Genomic DNA, 18,341 nt, shown 5'->3' on the forward strand with positions numbered 1-18,341 from the left:
AGACCAGGGCACCAGACATAACTCCTGGCCAGCATCTTCATTTTTGATACTCCAGTGTTGCCATTATGTAGCTCTGTTAATCTTGGACATCATCCTGGGGGTGGAACAATGACTTAGGACCCCCAAAGAATGATCCTTTCCTCAACATTAGGTTCAGCTTTCTTAACAAGGTAGACTTGCATTCCTTGGAAGCCACCATTTAAGATTATATACCTAATTTTAGATAAGGTTGGGTGTTCATGCGCCAAGTTTTAACCTACTTTGCTGACACTGGCAAGATTTCCAAAAGTTCAGAGTCATCACAACCACTTTCACTGCTGATACATGAGCCAGGCTTGTGGGCAAACGGAGGCCACTCGGTGCATGTGCATTAGCTATCCGGGTCCCAGGGCACTGTTTCAGAAAATATTCGTAAGCTGCAAGTAACAAGCCCAGCATTGTATCTGAGCAGAGACAATGAGAGGAATTGTTTAATCCTCTTCGAAGTGACCCAGTAAGGGTTTATGATAACAATTCAAAACATTGACCGTAGATATATTGATGGAATTTCTTCACAGCGAATATGAGCCCCCAACTCTTCCTTCTCAATTTGAGAAGATATTTGCTCCGCATCCAAAAGGGTTCTGGAGGCATCCGCAACAGGATTTTCTGTCCTGTCTTTTCAGTGATGTGCACCAATTCCATATAGGAAGCATCACAGGTTAAAACAAGCTCTTTCTTTGGATGAAAATGGGCCAATAAGTTAGATGACAGCAGCTGATGTCTAACTTTAGAAAAAGCCTCTGCCTGCAGAACTTCCCAAAACCATCTGTGGTATTTTCATAGTAGGGCAAGGGGCCAACATGGAAACTAAATCTGGGATAAATCTTCTGTAATAATTGACCAACCCCCGGAAGGTTTTTAACTTCATGTTGTTCCTTGGAGACAGTGCCTCCTTGATGGCCTTTACTTCCTCCCCTACCTGATGTAACACCTTGCCATCTATTCAATAGCCCAAATAAATTACTTTGGCTGCCTGATAAATGCATTTCTTCCTCTTCAAGTGAACTTCTGCCATGGAAAATTGTTGGCCAGATGTTCCCATTCTGAAGCCCCCATGACCAAGACATCATCTAGCCCTCAAAGGATGTTTTTCCTAAGTCTTTGGAAGATGGTTCATGCTGATGGGGTGCTGCATTTTGGGTCAACATAGATCTTGGCCTTGGCTCCTCCTATTCTCCCTAGGCCTTCCTGAAAATCTCTAGGGTATTTATGGATAACTGCACAGTCCCCCAACATTTCACCTGAAGATCTCCAACTAGTTGGGTCGAATCTGCTGGATCCAATGTCTCTCCATGAGGCTTCATCCATGCTCCCATAGAACAATGAGTGGGAGATAACTTGATGCTGTCTATAAATCATTAGGGCCACTGTGGTGCCTCTTATTTGTAAAGGATCCCATGTGTTGGAAGGTAATCATATCTGGCCATCATATCTTCCAACCTCAGGAGCTAGGTGCTCAACTGAAGGTGCTTATAGGTCTGTTCTTCAATAACAGAAACTGCAACTCCCAAGTTCACCTCCATCTTCAAGGGATGGCCATTTACTAATAATTCCACCATTATTGGGGCTACTTTCATTGTTACAATACAATTAAGTTGTAGTTTCTCTATCTCTGGAAGAGGAGATAGCTGCATGATATATTCAGGTACCAGTCTTAGCTTTTCTCCTAGGCAGCACGCATATCACCTGTTCCTGAAACATTGCCATGGCCGTGTCCTTTGACACAGCTTGCAGTAATCCATCAACTGGCAATTACACTCTCCTGGAGTATGTTCTCTAATACTCTTGGAGTTGGGCCTGCCATTCTTTGGCTATCTAGCGGTGACATTAGGGTTTCTATATTGAACGGTGCCCTTTAACACTCTGCATTAAGGACTGTAGTCCATCCCCTTATACATTGTTGTGTGTTGCATCTAATCACTTCTGAGCCCCTTTTTCCATGTTCTCAAGTGACAAGGCTGTCTGAATGGCTTTTTAAGTTTAAACAGCTTCTTTCGGATGGTTAAGTCATTTATGCCACATAGAAATCTATTAGCAACATTTCATTAAGAGGTGGTCCAAATTTGCCGTATTCAGCTCATTTCCTCAACCTAGTCAAGGATTCAGTGACAGGTTTCTCCCAGCTATGTTGAAGCGATTTTGCTTAAAAATTACTGAGGGCTTTGGTTCATTGTGGTTCTTTATCGGTTTCTAGGCACTAAAGGTGTTTAGGGTTATGGGGAAAGAGTGGGTGCATGGCATCGACTTAGTGGATCAGCTGTGATCCTATGGAATGGCGTTGCAGGCTTGTGGGGTCGCATGGCCTACTCCTGCTTCTATTTTCTATGTTTCTGTGAACATTGTGAAGGCTTTGTCAAGTTTCGAAAAATTGTGTTTGTAGATTCTCTCTTCATCACATCCTTCAAATCTTATGATTCCAAAGCCATCACCTAAAGTTGCAGTCCCTCTTTAGTTTTGTTGCTGCTTTGGCATCAGCTAATATCAGTGACTTTGGCATCACATTTAAGCTTACGTAATTAGGATTTTGCTCAACAGCTTTTCACAACTAGTGGGACTGACTGTCAGCAACAATATTGCGAAAGATAATCCACTAGGTTGAGCTTGCCTAGCTGGTACTCAACAAGAATATGAATTCTATATTGACTACTTTGCTTGAGAGGGTGATTTTGTACGTGGGCTGTTAAACAATCTATGATCAATTATTACCTCAAACTCGTTTCCATACAAGTAGAAATGAAAGTTAAGATACGCTATGCATTTGAGAATGCCTCTCTTTAGTTTGCGGATAATGCTCCCTTTCAGACATTAGAGACCTACGTGCCATCGCGATGATTGATGGGTTGCCTTCCTTGTCTTTCTACACAAGAATTACAACAACCATGACTAGCTGGGTGATTTTCTCAGGGTCAAAATAAGCACTGTACAACTTGCTAACAACTGACTGATTGTGTAATTTGGTCTACTCCCACTTAGTCGTCTTTTGTCAAATTGCCAAGGCAGGCAGATAACATAGAGAGATACGGGATGAAAGGATTATAGTACGTGACAAGAATTGCACACTCCAGATTTGCTGCATGTTTGCAGGATCTGCAGAGTTTGCAATAGCTTCAGCTTTCCATGGATCAGGTGCTATTCCTTCATCACTGAACATATGACCAAATAATTCAATTCTGCTGTCATTGACCAAATACTTGTCTTTATTCAAGTTGTAAATATTAGTATAGGTATGTCACGGATTTGGTACAATTGTTGATGAATACACCTTTCAATACAAACATTGATTTTTAACAAGCCTTCAGCTCCTTTAAGTAAAAACTGGATCATATGCTGAAAGGACTTCAACGTTAAGGCTCCCTGTATCGAAAAAGTCCAATAGGAGATCCAAAACTGTAAGATGCTTCTGCAAAGTCAATTTGAAGGTAGCCTGCATTGAGGTCAAGATCAGCAAGTGCTTGCACTATTCAGATTTCAATGATGCCATCAACTGTGAACGTCAAGTATCTTTCTCACTGTATTGTTTGGCTTGGTGAGCACATCCCAACACAGATTTTAACCTGATTCTTAGTTTTGGATTTCTTGAAGGGGGGGGGGGTTCATTTGCAACTTTTCCAATAAAGTCAAGGTCAAGTAAGTGCTGAAGTTCCTTCTCTGTCGGCCTTCTGACAAGTAACTATGTCTGTCACTGTTACGTGAAACTGGGGCAACATTAAAAGTCCATATGCAGATTGCATGTAATGTATTTCAGTTTGCTGATGCTAATGAAGCAATCAGCATACAATTCAAGAATAATGTTGGTACGTATAAAAACTGCTTACATGACTCAAACAGCTGTTCTCTGAAAACTGGTAATTATGCCACATTATCTCAATACGACAGAATACATCATCTGTCCTAGTGTGACTGAGCCCTGCTATCTGAAACATTGGGGAAAGTTTCCATTGACCAGAAACTGAACTGGAACAGTCATAGTGGTGGAAATAGTAACTCACCTCCTAATACCCAAAGCCTGCCCACCATTTACAAGGCATAAGTCAGGAATGTGATGGAATAGTCATTCTTTACTTGCCTAGATGACTGCAGCTTCAATGATACTCAAAAAATTCGACAAAACAGACTGCAAGATCGACACCCAAACCAAAGACTTAAACATCCACTTCCTCCATTAACCGTGCAGAGTAGCAACAATGTGCATTAAATAAAAGTTACATTGCAACAACTCGCCAAGCATCCCTCACCAGCACCCTCCAAAAGCACAACCTCTAACACCTAAAAGGACAAAGGCAGCAAACACATGGGAACATCACCACCCAAAACTACTCCTGTAAGCCATACACCATCCCAATTTAGGATTTTAGTCCATTGCAGAACAGTGAAATGATCCCATAATCCACTTCCTAAAAGCACTATACTTGCCTAGATGACTGCAGCTTCAATGACACTCAAGAAGTTTGACTAAACAGTCTGCTTGATCGGCTTGAGATTTTTGAAGGGGTAACCAAAGAAGTAGATGAGGGCAGTGCATCTAAAGTCTACATGGACTTTAGCAAGACCTTTGACAACGTACTGCAAGGTAGGTTGCTGCATAAGGTTAAATCTCACAGGTGAAATAAGGTTAAAACCAGGGTGAGGTAGCCAATTGGACACAAAATTTGCTTGATGGCAAAAGACAGAGAGTGGTTGTAGATGGTTGTTTTTCAAACTGGGGGCCTGTGACCAGTGGTGTGCCTCAGGGATTGGTGCTGGCTGCACTGTTATTTGTCATTTATATTAATGATTTTGATGAGAATTTAGGAGACATGGTTAATAAATTTGCAGATGACACCAAGATTGGTGACATAGTGGACAATGAAGGTTATCTAGAATTGCAATGGAATCTTGATCAATTGGATCAGTGGGCTGAGGAATGTCAGGAGAAGTTTAATTTAGATAAAGGTGATGCATTGCAGTAGATCAAACTAGGGCAGGACTTACTCAGTTAATGGTAAGGTGTTGGGTGGAGTTACAAAACAAACAGATCTAGGGATACAGGTTCATAGCTCCTTGAAAGTGGACTTATAGGTAGACAGGCTGGTGAAGAAGGCATTCAGCGTGCTTGGTTTCATTAGTCAGAACATCGAATACAGGAGTGGGATTCTTGTTGATGTTGTACAAGACATTGGTAACGCCACACTTGGAAAACTGTACACAGTTCTGGTTACCCGATTGTAGAAAGGATATTAGAAAGGGCGCAGAAAAGATTTACTAGGGTGTTACCAGGACTTGATGGTTTGAGATATAACGAGAGGCTGGATAGACTAGAATTTTTTCCCTGGAACATAGGAGGCTTAGGGATATTCGTATAGAGGTCTATTAAGTAATGAGAGGCAAAGAACATAGAACGTTATAGCACAGCAAAGGCCCTTCGGCCCTCAATGTTGTGCTGAGCTATGTCCAATCCCAAGATCAAGCTATCCCACTCCCTATAATTCTGGTGTGCTCCATGTGCTTATGCAATCACCGTTTGAAAGTTCCTAAAGTGTCCAACTCCACTATCACAGCAGGCAGTGAATTCCACACCCTAACCACTCTCTGAGTGAAGAACCTATCTTGGACATCCCTCCTACATCTCCCACTCTCGTCAATGCTTCCACATCCTTCTTATAGTGAGGTGACCAGAACTGAACACAATATTCCGAATATGGTCTCACCAAGGTCCAATATAGTTGCAGCATAACCCCCACGGCTCTTAAACTTAAACCTCCTGTTAATAAATGCTAACACGCTATAAGCCTTCTTCACAGCTCTATCCACTTGAGTGGCAACCTTCAGAGATCTGTGGATATGAACCCCAAGATCTCTCTGTTCCTCCACATTCCTCAGAACACTGCCGTTAGTTCATTCCTAGCTACCTTGTAACACTCAAGCGACCCAACTGAACCTTATTTTTTCATCCTTACATACGCTTCCTTTTTCCTTTTAACAAAACATTCAACCTCCTTTGTGAACCACAGGTCAGTGAGATAGTCAATACCTTTTACCAAAGATAGGGGAGTCTAAAACTAGGGGGCATAGGTTTAAGGTAAGAGGGGAGAGATACAAAAGGATCCAGGGGGACAATTTGTTCACGCAAAGGGTAGTGAGGGTCTGGAATGAACAGCTAGACGTAGTAGTAGAGGTGGGTACAATTTTATCTTTTAGAAAGCATTTAGACAGTTACATGGGTAAGATGGGTAAAGAGGGAAATGGGCCAAATGCAGATAATTGAGATTAGCTTAGTAGTAAAAACTGGGTGGCATAGACAAGTTGAGCTGAAGGGCCATTTCCATGCTGTAAACCTCTATGATTCTATGACTACAGCGTACCTGATGGTATGCAATAGTTTAAAAGGATAGATCACGGTGCCTTTCCCTACACCTACTCACTAGTCCTGAATCACAATTTTATGAGCGGTGGGTGAGGCCTAAGTTCACTCCTGCTCACCCCGTTTCAGCTGGGGGAGGGGTGAAGCCTGTCAGTTAGCCTGCTCAGGCTTCAAGCAGGCAAGGCAGGGAGAGGGGGATGGGGCAAAGCCTTTTTCACAAGCCCATTTTTCAATCACTCTCCCTAGCCTTTACATCCTCTTGTCTCCCTCACTCTCCAACCAGTCCATTTCCAAAAATCTCTCCTACTGGCCCTGACAGAGTACTCTAGTACTTACCTGGCATCCTAACATATTGGGAAATGTACACTTTACTTTTAAAACACAATGTTTTATTCACTGATGTGATATGGAGAACACTGGCTATACCAGGATTTATTGCTCATCCCTAGTTGCCCCTGAGAAGTAGTGGTGAACTGTTTTCTTGAAATGTTGAAGTAAGATGTAAGTGTACACACAGTACAGATAGGCAGGAAATTACAGGTTTTTGATCCTGTGAAAGTGAAGGAACAGGAATATATTTCCAAGTAAGATGGTAAGTGACTTGGAGGGGATCAGCCAGGTGAGAGTGTTCCCAGGTACCTGCTGCCTTTGCTCTTTTAGATAGATGGTGGTGTTTTTTGGTTTGGAGGTTGCTACCGATATGTCCAGAGGGAGATGCAGTCCTCGCAGAGGCCATGACTCATTACAGCATAAAATGGCTGCAGACAACTTCCCAGAGCAATGGAAAGTTCCCCACCAACATCTCCAATGGTGAGTCAGGCAAAACAACCACGGCATGCTTTCCTACAATCTTTTAGAACTTGAAAAGTTGAGGGGTTGGAATACATTGATAATGTATATATCTTGTGACAAACAAGGAGAGATATGGGATAATTTTCCTCTTTTTGTCACCACTTGGCTAACCACACAAAATGTATTTCAGGAGCACAAATGTTTGTTAACCCTTTTGAGTGTTGTGACTAAAGAACACACAGGACAGGCTTTCTTGAAAGTTTAAATTAAAAGAAATGTATAACTCCACAACACTCAAAATATAAATGCAATAAACATCTACTTCCCAAACACACACACACAGACACACACACACACATACAAGGAAAGATGATTTCTAGAGATGTAACATATACTTAGATTACTAAAAGGCTAAAGCACAAATAGGCTGCTTCTTTACAGTTCTTAAGATGATGGTTGGAACTGTTGCAGGTCTGCTAGTTAACTGAAGGCAAGTGGAGGTTGGGGATTCTTGGCTTTTCAGTTAAAAATATGGTCAAGCCACTGTAGTGAGAAATGTAATCGTGCCAGCAAAATGATTCAACCTTTTCTCACTGCCCAAGATAGCTTTCTTTTCAAGGCAAGGTTCATTTCTTTTGCTGGGAAGTTCTCTCTTTCTGAGGTCTGGATTCCAGACTGCCTGGCTGGGCTACCCTTGTGCATTAAGGAATCATTGATTATCTTCATTAAATGACTTTAATTGGAACTCAATCTTCATGGGCTGGCAGGTCTGGCAACCATTGTCATTTTTAAATCTCTTCCATTGAAATGGTCAGGGGTAATCAATTAGCACCTGAGAAGATCATTTATGTTTAAGTAATGAGCCAAAAAGGTCATATTTCTCTCTATCTGAGAAACCACAAAATAGTCCCTGATTTTCTAGTGTTCATTTTCTAAAGGTACATTGTCCATATTTCATGTTTGTACCCCTTCAATCCCTCCCTCATCGATGAACGGTGCCAACTATGTGTATCATCATGTGCAGGAACTCTTCAAAGCTCCTTAGGTAGCAACCTCCAAACCAAAAACCACCACCATCTATCTAAAAGGGCAAAGGCAGCACATACCTGGGAACACTCTCACCTGGCTGATCCCCTCCAAGTCACTTACCATCTTATTTGGAAATATTTCCCTGTTCCTTCACTTTCACAGGATCAAAAACCTGTGATTTCCTGCCTATTTGCACTGTGTGTACTTACATCTCAGGAACTTCAACATTTCAAGAAAGCAGTTCACCACTACTTCTCAAGGGCAACTAGGGATGGGCAATAAATCCTGGCATAGCCAGTGTTCCCCATGTCACATTAGTGAATAAAACATTGTGTTTTAAAAGTAAGGTGTACATTTCCCAATATGCTAATACTTTATGAATATAAAATGTGACTGTAACATTTCTTCCTTTAGAGCTGAGAGGAGAAATTAGTGCTGTTTACATTAACCCCCATCTTGTCTGTAACACGTTGGGTGCAGTGCCAATAAGGAATTGATCCATGAAATTGGAAGGTACAGAATGGTGAAAGGAAGGTCTTCTGAAATGAATCAGGGATTGTATCAGTCACACAAAACAGAACAGAACTGAATCTTGACAAAAATTCATTCACAGCCAGCCTCAAGGGCTAGTGTTAGCACTTCTGTTGCTTACTTTGCACATTAATGATTTGGCAATGAGGATAGAAACAAAGCTAAAAGAAGTAAAAAGGATGGGGTCAGGCAGTACTGGCAAGTACAGAGGGGTCTGAATAAACTGGAAAATTGGGAGGGACAGGTGGAAGACATTGGGCTGGATTTATCAGGATGCCGCAGCACCAATAAGATATAGTGGAGAAATGCCAGGGGAAAATAAGAACAGTTGCCCTGCAGCCTCTGAGTGGCAGATTCTTGAGGGAGTGGTGTTAACACTGATGAGTTCAGAGGCACTCATCACCAACCTATCCAGGGAAGCACCTGTTGCACAAACTAAGTTTCACCCATTAACTGTGGGGGACACACTGGGCAAGATTTTCTTGAGGCCGGAAGAGTCCTTATTTGGGCTTTGAGCGCAACATTTCAATTATCCCCACTGACAGCTATATCAGACACTGTCTCTTACAATGCGTAGAAGGAAAGCCGACTGATCCTGCAAATACCTGCAATGTCTGATGCTGTGTTGAATTTAACATTGGACACTAACAAGAATATTCAATGAAGAGTGAAAAAAACAACACAGAATTGTTTCTTGCACCATAAAGGAAATGTTCCTTACTTCCCTATAACTAGTAATACCATGAGGCATGCCAGAAGAATCCAAAGAATCCCCACAGTGCAGAAATCCACCTGCCCCATCGAGTCTGCACTAATCCTTCAAAACAGCACTCTATCTAGGCCCACTCTCCTGCCCTATCCCCTTGCATTGATCATGGCCAATTCATCTAACCTGCATATTTTTGGACGCTAAGGGGCAATTTCTGGAGGAAAATGGAGTACCCAGAGGAAACCCATGCAGACACAGGGGAAACGCACAAACTCCACACAGTCACCTAAGGCTGAATCAAACCTGGATCCCTGGTGATCTAAGGCAGCAGTGCTAACCACTGTGCCACCTATACACTGTACATTCTGTTCTCTAATTAAACTAGTCTTAATAAATATTAAATACACACACACAAATAAAGTGAAACTAATGTAATGAGAAAGTTTTACAAGTGAAATTTAACTTTGAAAAACACCCCTGTAACCTTTGTGCTCTGAAATCTTTTGTTAATGTGGATGGAGTTGGGCAGAAAAGCTGTGGCCATGAAACAGTGCCTTGCTGTTTCTCCAGGAAGGTCTTTTAGACTGCCCATAACTTCAGCATTGTCAGCTGACAGCAGATTTCACCACTGAAAAGCTTACCCCACGACAGAATTGCACATGTTTCCCGTGCATGTTGCCAGGACTTTAGTTATAATCATATGAGAAATATTATAAAGCAGGAATGCAAAAGTGATTTACCCTTCCAGTCCCACCACTGGGAACTACACGCCACTTACAAAATTCTGTCTACCTTCTGAAAAGGTAGTGAAGGTGGACAATGTGAGAAATTTTCAAAGCAGCTGCGTTATTTTTTAACAAAAGTAATTGCGGAACACAAGAAACTCAACTTCAGATATAAAAATTTGCACCACAGCACAAGAAAAAGCAATTGTATCAATCACTGGCTGTGCCAGAGAATAGTAATAATTGTACTGAGCTGAGAAATTACTGCATTATAGAATATATATTTACATGAAACAACTCATCAACAAGAACAATTCAGAGGACATTGCTAATGAGTTCCACTCTCAAAATACAATCCAAAATGGCACAGCCTACAACTTGTGTCACTTTGTTACCTGTGGAATGGTAGCATGTTCATCCTGGCGTGTCGCTGATGGTAGGGCAAGCGAGATCAGTTCCTTCATTGTCAGTTTCAGGAGACCCAAGTTGGAGCCCCTAGGTTCGGAAGAGACCAAGGCCTGAAGTGGGAATAAAATGTAAAATTTTAAAGACCCTTTTGCCCTTGAATAGGATTAATTTTCTTTAAGTTATATCTGACTTAACAAGATTTGATTTCTGCCTACCATTTTCTCTCCTACTTCTGCACACACATTTATCTGTCTCTCTTAAAAAAAGGTCACGAATTAAACTCAAAATTTCTTTACATTTATTAAAGTGCTAGTTTATGAAACAGGCCAAAATTGATGCCTTATCATAGCACATCATCCTTAAAGAGGCATCCTTAGAAGGGCAGCTTCCCATCTTGTTTTACTGACAACTGAATCAAGGCAGAAGTATAAAGAAAATATCATTATTAGGGCTGTTGATCTCATATCATCTACATTTTCTTAACATATTACAAAAAATTATAATGCTCCAAATGAATTTAACAAATCTTAGAAGTAAACTATTTTGTCCCCATTGCATTACTTAAAAAAACAGATCCCAGACCTCCTTTGATAAGGATTGGTCTCTCTGAGTACTTCAGCAACAGAAATCCTGCAGATTCATCGAAGACAAGGCATTCGTCTTAACCAATGAACCCCATCCTTCCCATACCTGAATGTAAAATGGGATTCCAGCACTACGTCGGGTGGCACACAATTTGGATGCAGGGGAACTAGATTTAACTTCCTGTAGAACTTCTTCTAGCCATTGCTGAGGCAATTTCTGCAGATCACTATTATTGCAACTAGAAATAGAGAAAAAGGCAATGCTTCAGTAGATTCAGTTTTGGTTGCTATGACTTTCCCCATGTCAAGTGCCAGCCTTAGCTTCATCCGATTATCTTCAGCCCACAGACCAGGTTGGTACTGCTTACTGTATTCATACTTGAACAGGTTTTACTGATGCATTTCATTTCCAAATTTTATTGGTTTTCCATTTTGGGATGGAAAGCAGTGCTCTTCCTCGTTAAAATAAATGTCACTTTCTTCCCAATATGCAAGAGGCTTAGACACTCAAAGAAAATAGGTATGGAGTGATTGAATCTCCAGGACAAAGTCTGTTGATGGAAATTGCTATATAGTGATTAATATAAGCTTTAGAAAGAAGTTTAAATAGCACTCAAAATATTAACAGTAAATGCCGTAAAATCTTAGCAGGTCTAACAGTATCTGTGGAGAGAGAATATTGCCAACTTTTTGAGTCTAAATGATCCTTTGACAAAGCTTTCCCAGCATTTCCTTTTTTATTTCAGATTCCAGCATCCAGAGTATTTTGTTTTTAACTCAAAAATATTAAACCCATCTTGTTGGTGACTTGTGTATTTCCACTCTTTTCTGTTTTCAATGGTATCAGTCTGGATGGAGGAGTACACTGAATGGCTCAGTGAAACAAGGAAAATCACCAAAGTCCCACAGGCTGCTCCCCCATTTTTAGAGTCACAGTCATAGAATCATACAGTGCAGTCTATTATAAATCTGCACATGTGGAGAAAAAAGAACAATCTAGCTATACTACATAAATTTGCAGATTATATTCCAGACTAAAATAACTCTACAAGGGTTGGGAGACAAATGCTGGATAGATTCACTGATTTTGTATTGACTAGTTTAATAACACAAAAATACATTTGAACATCCATCTGGCTACTTAGGTAAAAATGGCAAATGGTCTGGGTGAGAGAGAAGAAAAATATTGACAACCTAATTTATGATGAATATTCCATAGGAAAGTTACCGATAAAAACAGCTTGCTTAAAATCAACTAAAAACATGAACTTATATGCATTAACACAAAAGTCAAATTGATTCCAACCACTTGTCCATTTAAATAATTGTGCATCATGCTACTATCTTTGTACTGACATGTTGCTACTCTGCATTCTCAATTTTTACCTGGTATATAGGAGCCAGGATAGGAGATAAATATGCTTACGATAGCAACTGAGAGCGATCCAGAAGTTTGAATACCATTGATGGGGCTTGAATATTTGCATATTAATAAGGTCTCAGCTTGCTTGAAAAGAAGCAACCTCAAAGCCCCAAACATTCGCAGGTTTAAAAGACAGACTGACGGAGATGAGCAAGAACATTTCAGGGATGCAATACTGTTGTCCAGCTGTAATTTTAATTTCCTACCCCACACTTCTCCTGTCCAATTCGCAAGATTAAAGTTAGCTTTGCATGTTTAAAGCAGCCAAAACATCATTTAACTTTAGTGCATGTGCTGCTTAGCAAGATAGAAAAGAGAGAGATTCAGTTATCTCACTCTCCCAAGACCAAATCTGCAATATCAAGGCAATTGTGAAGAGCTTCATTATTTACAAGGTTCAATCAGCCAAACAAAATAAACAAACTGTCACTGATTGCAATCATTCTATAAAGAAACGTACTGAAGTAAATAGGAAACAGTTGGCTTACCTGGTAAGCATTTCAGTAAGCTTTACAAATCCAACATATGCTAACTCAAATGCACCTCTATGTCTAGATTGCAGAAGCTGGCATTTAAAGTACTTTCCAATTTCTCCAACCTATATAGCAAGAGAAAAAATGTTCCAAATTAAATTTATTATTTTGCGATAAAATTCAATAATGCAAAGCATGGTCATTTCATTCAGATGAATTTCATTCCAGTGAATGGGATGCAAGTGGTCAATAATTGTGCATACAGTTGCATCTACCCAAAGCAACAAAGTTCAAACTTCTTTCTATTGGGTCGTTTTTAAAAGATCAAGAAATAATTTAACCTGTAACTGGCTGCAATCTGACAAAGTAAAATGGGTCACATAATCAGCAAAAGCACCCCAAAAACAAAGAACAAAAAAAATTATAGCACCTGAACAGGCCCTTTGTCCCTCCAAGCCTGCACTGACTATACTACCCATCTGAACTAAAACCCCCACACTTCCAGGGACCATATCCCTCCGTTCGCATCCTATTCATTTATTTGCCCAGACGGCCCTTAAAAGTCACTATCATATATACTTCCACTACTTCTCCCGGACGCGAATTCCAGCCACCCACCACCCTCTGTAAAACACTTGCCTCGTACATCTCTTTTAAACCATGCCCCTTGCACCTTAAACCTATGACCCCTAGCAATTGATTCTTCCACCCTTGGAAGGATTTTCTGACTATCCACTCTGTTCACGCCCCTCATAATCTTGTAAGCTTCCATCACGTTGCCCCTCAACCTCCATTGTTCTAGTGAGAACAAACCAAGTTTCTCCAGCCTCTGTTCATAGTTAATGCCCTCCATACCAGGCAACATCCTGGGAAATCTTTGCTGTACCCTCTCCAAAGCCTCCACATCCTTCTGGTAGTATGGTGACCAGAACTGAACACTATATTTCATGTATGGCCTAACTAAGGCTCAAAAAGCTGCAACATGACTTGCCAATTTTTAAACTCAATGCCCCAGTTGGTGAAGGCAAGCATGCCCTATGCCTTCCTGACTACCTTCTCCACCTGCATTGCCACTTTCAGTGATCTGTGTATCTGTACACCAAGATCCCTCCGCCTATCAATGCTCTTAAAGGTTCTGCTATTTACTGTATACTTTCCAGTTGTATTAGACTTTCCAAAATGCATTACCTTACATTTGGCCGGATTAAACTCCAGCTGCTATCTCTCTGCCAAAGTCTCCAAATGATCTGTTCTGCTGTATTCTCCAACAGTCCTCATTGCTATACGTAATTCCACCAATCTTTGTGTCGTCCGCAAATTTACTAATCAAACCAGTTACATTTTCCTCCAAATCATTTATATATATTACAAACAGCAAAGGTCCCAGCACTGATCCCTGAGGAAAGCCACTAGTCACAGCCTCCATTCAGAAACACACCCTTCCACTGCTACCTTCTGTCTTCTATGGCCAAGCCTGCATCCATTTTGCCAGCTCACCTCTGATCCTTCTGTATCAGTCTGCTATGAGGGACCTTGTCAAAGGCCTTACTGACATCAATGTAGACAACATCCACTGCCCTTTACTCTTCAATCATCTGCATCACTTCCTTGAAAAAATCAAGTTAGTGAGGCACGACCTTCCCTTCACAAAACCATGCTGCCTCTCACTAATAGGTCCACTTACTTCCAAGTGGAGTAAATCCTGTCTTGAAGGATCCTCTCCAATAATTTCCCTACCACTGATGTAAGGCTTGCCAGGGCCTGAAATTAGCTGGATTATCCCTGCTACCCTTCTTAAACAAAAACTTGCTACCCTTCTTAAACAAATATCCAGTCTCCTGAGTTTGTATAGATAAGAAGTTTCATTCTAAATCCAGCAATATTTGCATAAATTAGTTTTGAATTAGGGATTATGTATTCATTGCCACCAATTTATCCAAGTCACAATTCAAAAATATAATCACATCTTGATTAAGAAAGGGAGGCTTTAGTTTTATGAATTTCAAAACAGGAATTGAGAAAGATATATTGGTCCAAAGCTTCTACTGAAAATCATTAGAACAATAACAATTTATTTTTCTGGCATTGTTCACATCCCAAGGTGCTCCACACATAGAGACAAGATAAATGGATTCAGTGTCAGGAACAGAGAGATTAGGAAGAATCATAAAAGTTTGGCCAAAGAAATGGGCTTTGAGAAAGCTATACACAATTTTATTAACATTTGTAAAATTATGATGTGTGAAAACTTCAATGTCCCAAGAACAGCAGCTTCTCATAAGCCTAGTAAAAAAATTTCATTCTGATGCAGATATTTAATATTTTATAATGTTCACTTGCTATTGCAGCAGCAACCAAAAAAAACACACTCAATGTAGTTGTGATGAATATCTCAAGAATCTGTTACTTATATAAAAAAATTCAATTGAGATCAGGATGGTTTAGTAAATCAAAAGAAACTGGATTTAAAAGGAACGGTATGCTTTCACACCCAAATTCATACTGATAAAAAGGCAAGTAATACTTAGATTTATATATCAAATTATAAGTGGAGAAATATGTTTACCTTCTAAACAGAGGTTTGGTCTACCATTAGACATGTTAACTGAAAAGTAGTTTAGAATGTTCAACAGTTTACTCAACAGCAGACATGACAAACCCGTTCTTATGTCATCACACAAACTCATCCAGTCAGGTTGAGGGAACTAGTTCCTCGCCTGCAAGGCTTAACTCACCCAAACACCGGCTGAGAACAGCAGAGGACACTACTGCACATGCATGGGTCTCTTGCAGAAGAGACCTGTCAATCAGCCTGTGCTGCTCTCAGCTCTTCTCCATTATTGTCATAATGTCTATACACATTTAAGTTGCTTCTTTCCAGTTACTTCATACTGTAACAAGGATGGACACTGAAATTCTTTAAAGAACGAGGGGCATACACATGATGGGTCGTACTTGGGCTGCTCTTGGTTGTTTGAGATTGGCCTAGTGCTTCATGTCGTTAGTGTATGCCTAAACTGGACCAGATACTGGGCAAGACCACAGCTCAGTGACTATCACTGATTGCTGTGCAGACACATGGATTTGGGCCGGTGTCTGTGGGAGTTTGCGCACCCTCCCCGTGCTTGCGTGGGTTTTCTCCGGTTTCCTCCCACACCCCAAAGATGTGCTGTTAGGCTGATTGGCAGTAATAAATTGTCCCTAAATCAGTTTCCCTCAATCTGGATGGCCATAAAACATTAGACAAGGGTCGTGGGTGGAGAGGGGGACTGGTGGTGTTGAGATGGCGGCGCGGGCTCGTTGGGCCGAAGGGCCTGTTTCCCGGGCTGTTTTTGTTCTTTGTTTATTAAAGCCAATTCAGTGTGTGTGTAAATACATTATCATGAAGTTACAGCTCATCACTTTTTTGAAAAATTATTTTTCAAAAGCTTTAACAGCAATTCTGGAATTTGAAATGATTAAACGTAGCACCCTGCCTCACAGATGGCCACCCCCCAAATTACTGCAGGGGCTCGCGGCCTATCACAACACCCCTCCCCACATGACCATTCAATCCCCCCTCCCTCCTCACCCCATTGCAATCGCCTGCCTGACCTCCTTCCCAATCACCACGACCACCCCTGCCACTCCCTGCCCACCCCCCCCCCCCCCCCCCCCACCAGTCTCGACCATCTTCCTCCCTCCCCTCACCAATCCCAATGCAGAGTGCCATCAGTTCGCCTCTCTTCCCATACCAATCACAACTGCAGAGTGCAGAGTGCACAGTGGCTCCCGTTCCCCTGCTTCCAGCAACCCCCCCCCCCAACACCCTCAGCAGGCCCCACTTACTGGACATGCTGACTCGCCTCAGAACCGCAATCAGTAGGAGGTATGCACAAGTGATTGGCATGACTTTCCTTGTGAGAAATCATCTTCCCATCCCACATCCAGTGTGATGGATGAATGGGAGAAATGCAGTCATAGGTTTATATCATATCACTCCTTGGGCGCATTTCAAATTTTACTTTCAAACTTCTTAGAACAGTTTCTCAGTCTTGACTTAATATCAAATATGTAGATTGGACATGTTGAGTCCAAGCAATAAGTTATAAATTGACCACAGTTAAATTATGAATAGCAACAAAAATTATCCCTGTACATAACATCGAACAGGCAGCAATGTTGGGTAGGGGGAATGCACATGTACATGTACACATATTTTCTTAAATATGCAATCTTTCTTAAAATTGTAACATGTTGCCTCTGCACCAAGCCCCCCCCCCCTCAAAAAAAAGCTTGGGTACTCATCCAATTTCATTTAGAAGAAAGTTTTACATTCATTATTTCAAGACGAGAAAGCAGATAGTTTATTTACAGAAAACGTACATGTCATTGAACTTTCCACAATTCTAACTATTATAAAAGGAAACATCTGTACAATGACTAACATCTTTCATTGGGCCTCTGAACAGCATTTTATTTGTTAAGTCCACCAGTTCAAGATGTCTGGGAGCAACATGGTGTCATACAGAACAAATTGCTTTAAAATGCAAGGCCAATTCCAAGTTGAAAGTGAGAAAGGCAAACAAGAACCGCCCAAAAGGGAGTGTAAAGAGAGACATTAGCTTAATGCAGCTTACATTCTGCTGATCAATACCTCAGAATATGGAAATGGTCTGAATTCCAAAAAAAGCTAACCTTGGGATGACAGACATGTTGTTTGTTCCCTTTCAGAATACATACTGGGATATAAAAAACTGTTGACCTGTGTGTACTGGCGTGCTGAGTGCGTGTAAACAAGGAGTAACCGCAGCCGTTCGACCTTTTAAAGCGACAAGTATGCAAAAAGAATTTCACTCCTCGTTCTTCTGTTGGAGAAAGCTTAACAAAACCACAAGTTAAAAGGATATTGGACAGCTTTTCAGCCACCATGCAGAATTCAGAATCTCCAAACCAACTATTCAACTGCCAAAGTTAGCACCACTGGAATCATCCAGTTTAACGGCTGCAACGTTTCATGATCTACTCCTCCTGGACAAGCAAAAGACTGATTTGTAATTTTTTTTCATTTTTAGTTTTGGTCTAATTTCAAATCTGTGTGCATGTGCATAGTGTTTTTATTATTTTTATTGAGTTTTAGTCACTAATAAACTCTTTCTTTAACTCAAGGAAGCCTGGTTAAATTGGCTCCTGTTATGGCATGAATACATTTGGATTGGAAAAAGGTATTCAAAAGAGAGGGGCTCCCTTTTATATTAATCATATTGTGACCAGACATGGGAGTTGTCTGGTCCAGCTCATTCCTC

At 40.9% G+C, this 18,341-nt stretch overlaps 1 protein-coding gene across 5 annotated transcripts in view; it reads right to left on the reverse strand.

Moving 5' to 3' along the window:
- The window catches only part of thada (THADA armadillo repeat containing), a 425,051-nt gene that overhangs the window by 262,566 nt on the left and 144,144 nt on the right, over positions 1-18,341 (reverse strand). For all 5 annotated transcript variants that reach the window (XM_080200616.1, XM_080200615.1, XM_080200617.1 and 2 more), the window contains exons 21-23: positions 13,072-13,181; positions 11,267-11,399; positions 10,564-10,686 (exon numbers count right to left, since the gene is read on the reverse strand). In XM_080200616.1, coding sequence (XP_080056742.1) covers positions 10,564-10,686; positions 11,267-11,399; positions 13,072-13,181 — 366 coding nt within the window. The remainder of the gene's footprint in view (positions 1-10,563; positions 10,687-11,266; positions 11,400-13,071; positions 13,182-18,341) is intronic.

Source organism: Carcharhinus amblyrhynchos, chromosome 12, assembly GCF_965287045.1.
Source record: "Carcharhinus amblyrhynchos chromosome 12, sCarAmb.v2.hapA, whole genome shotgun sequence".
Lineage (NCBI taxonomy): Eukaryota > Metazoa > Chordata > Chondrichthyes > Carcharhiniformes > Carcharhinidae > Carcharhinus > Carcharhinus amblyrhynchos.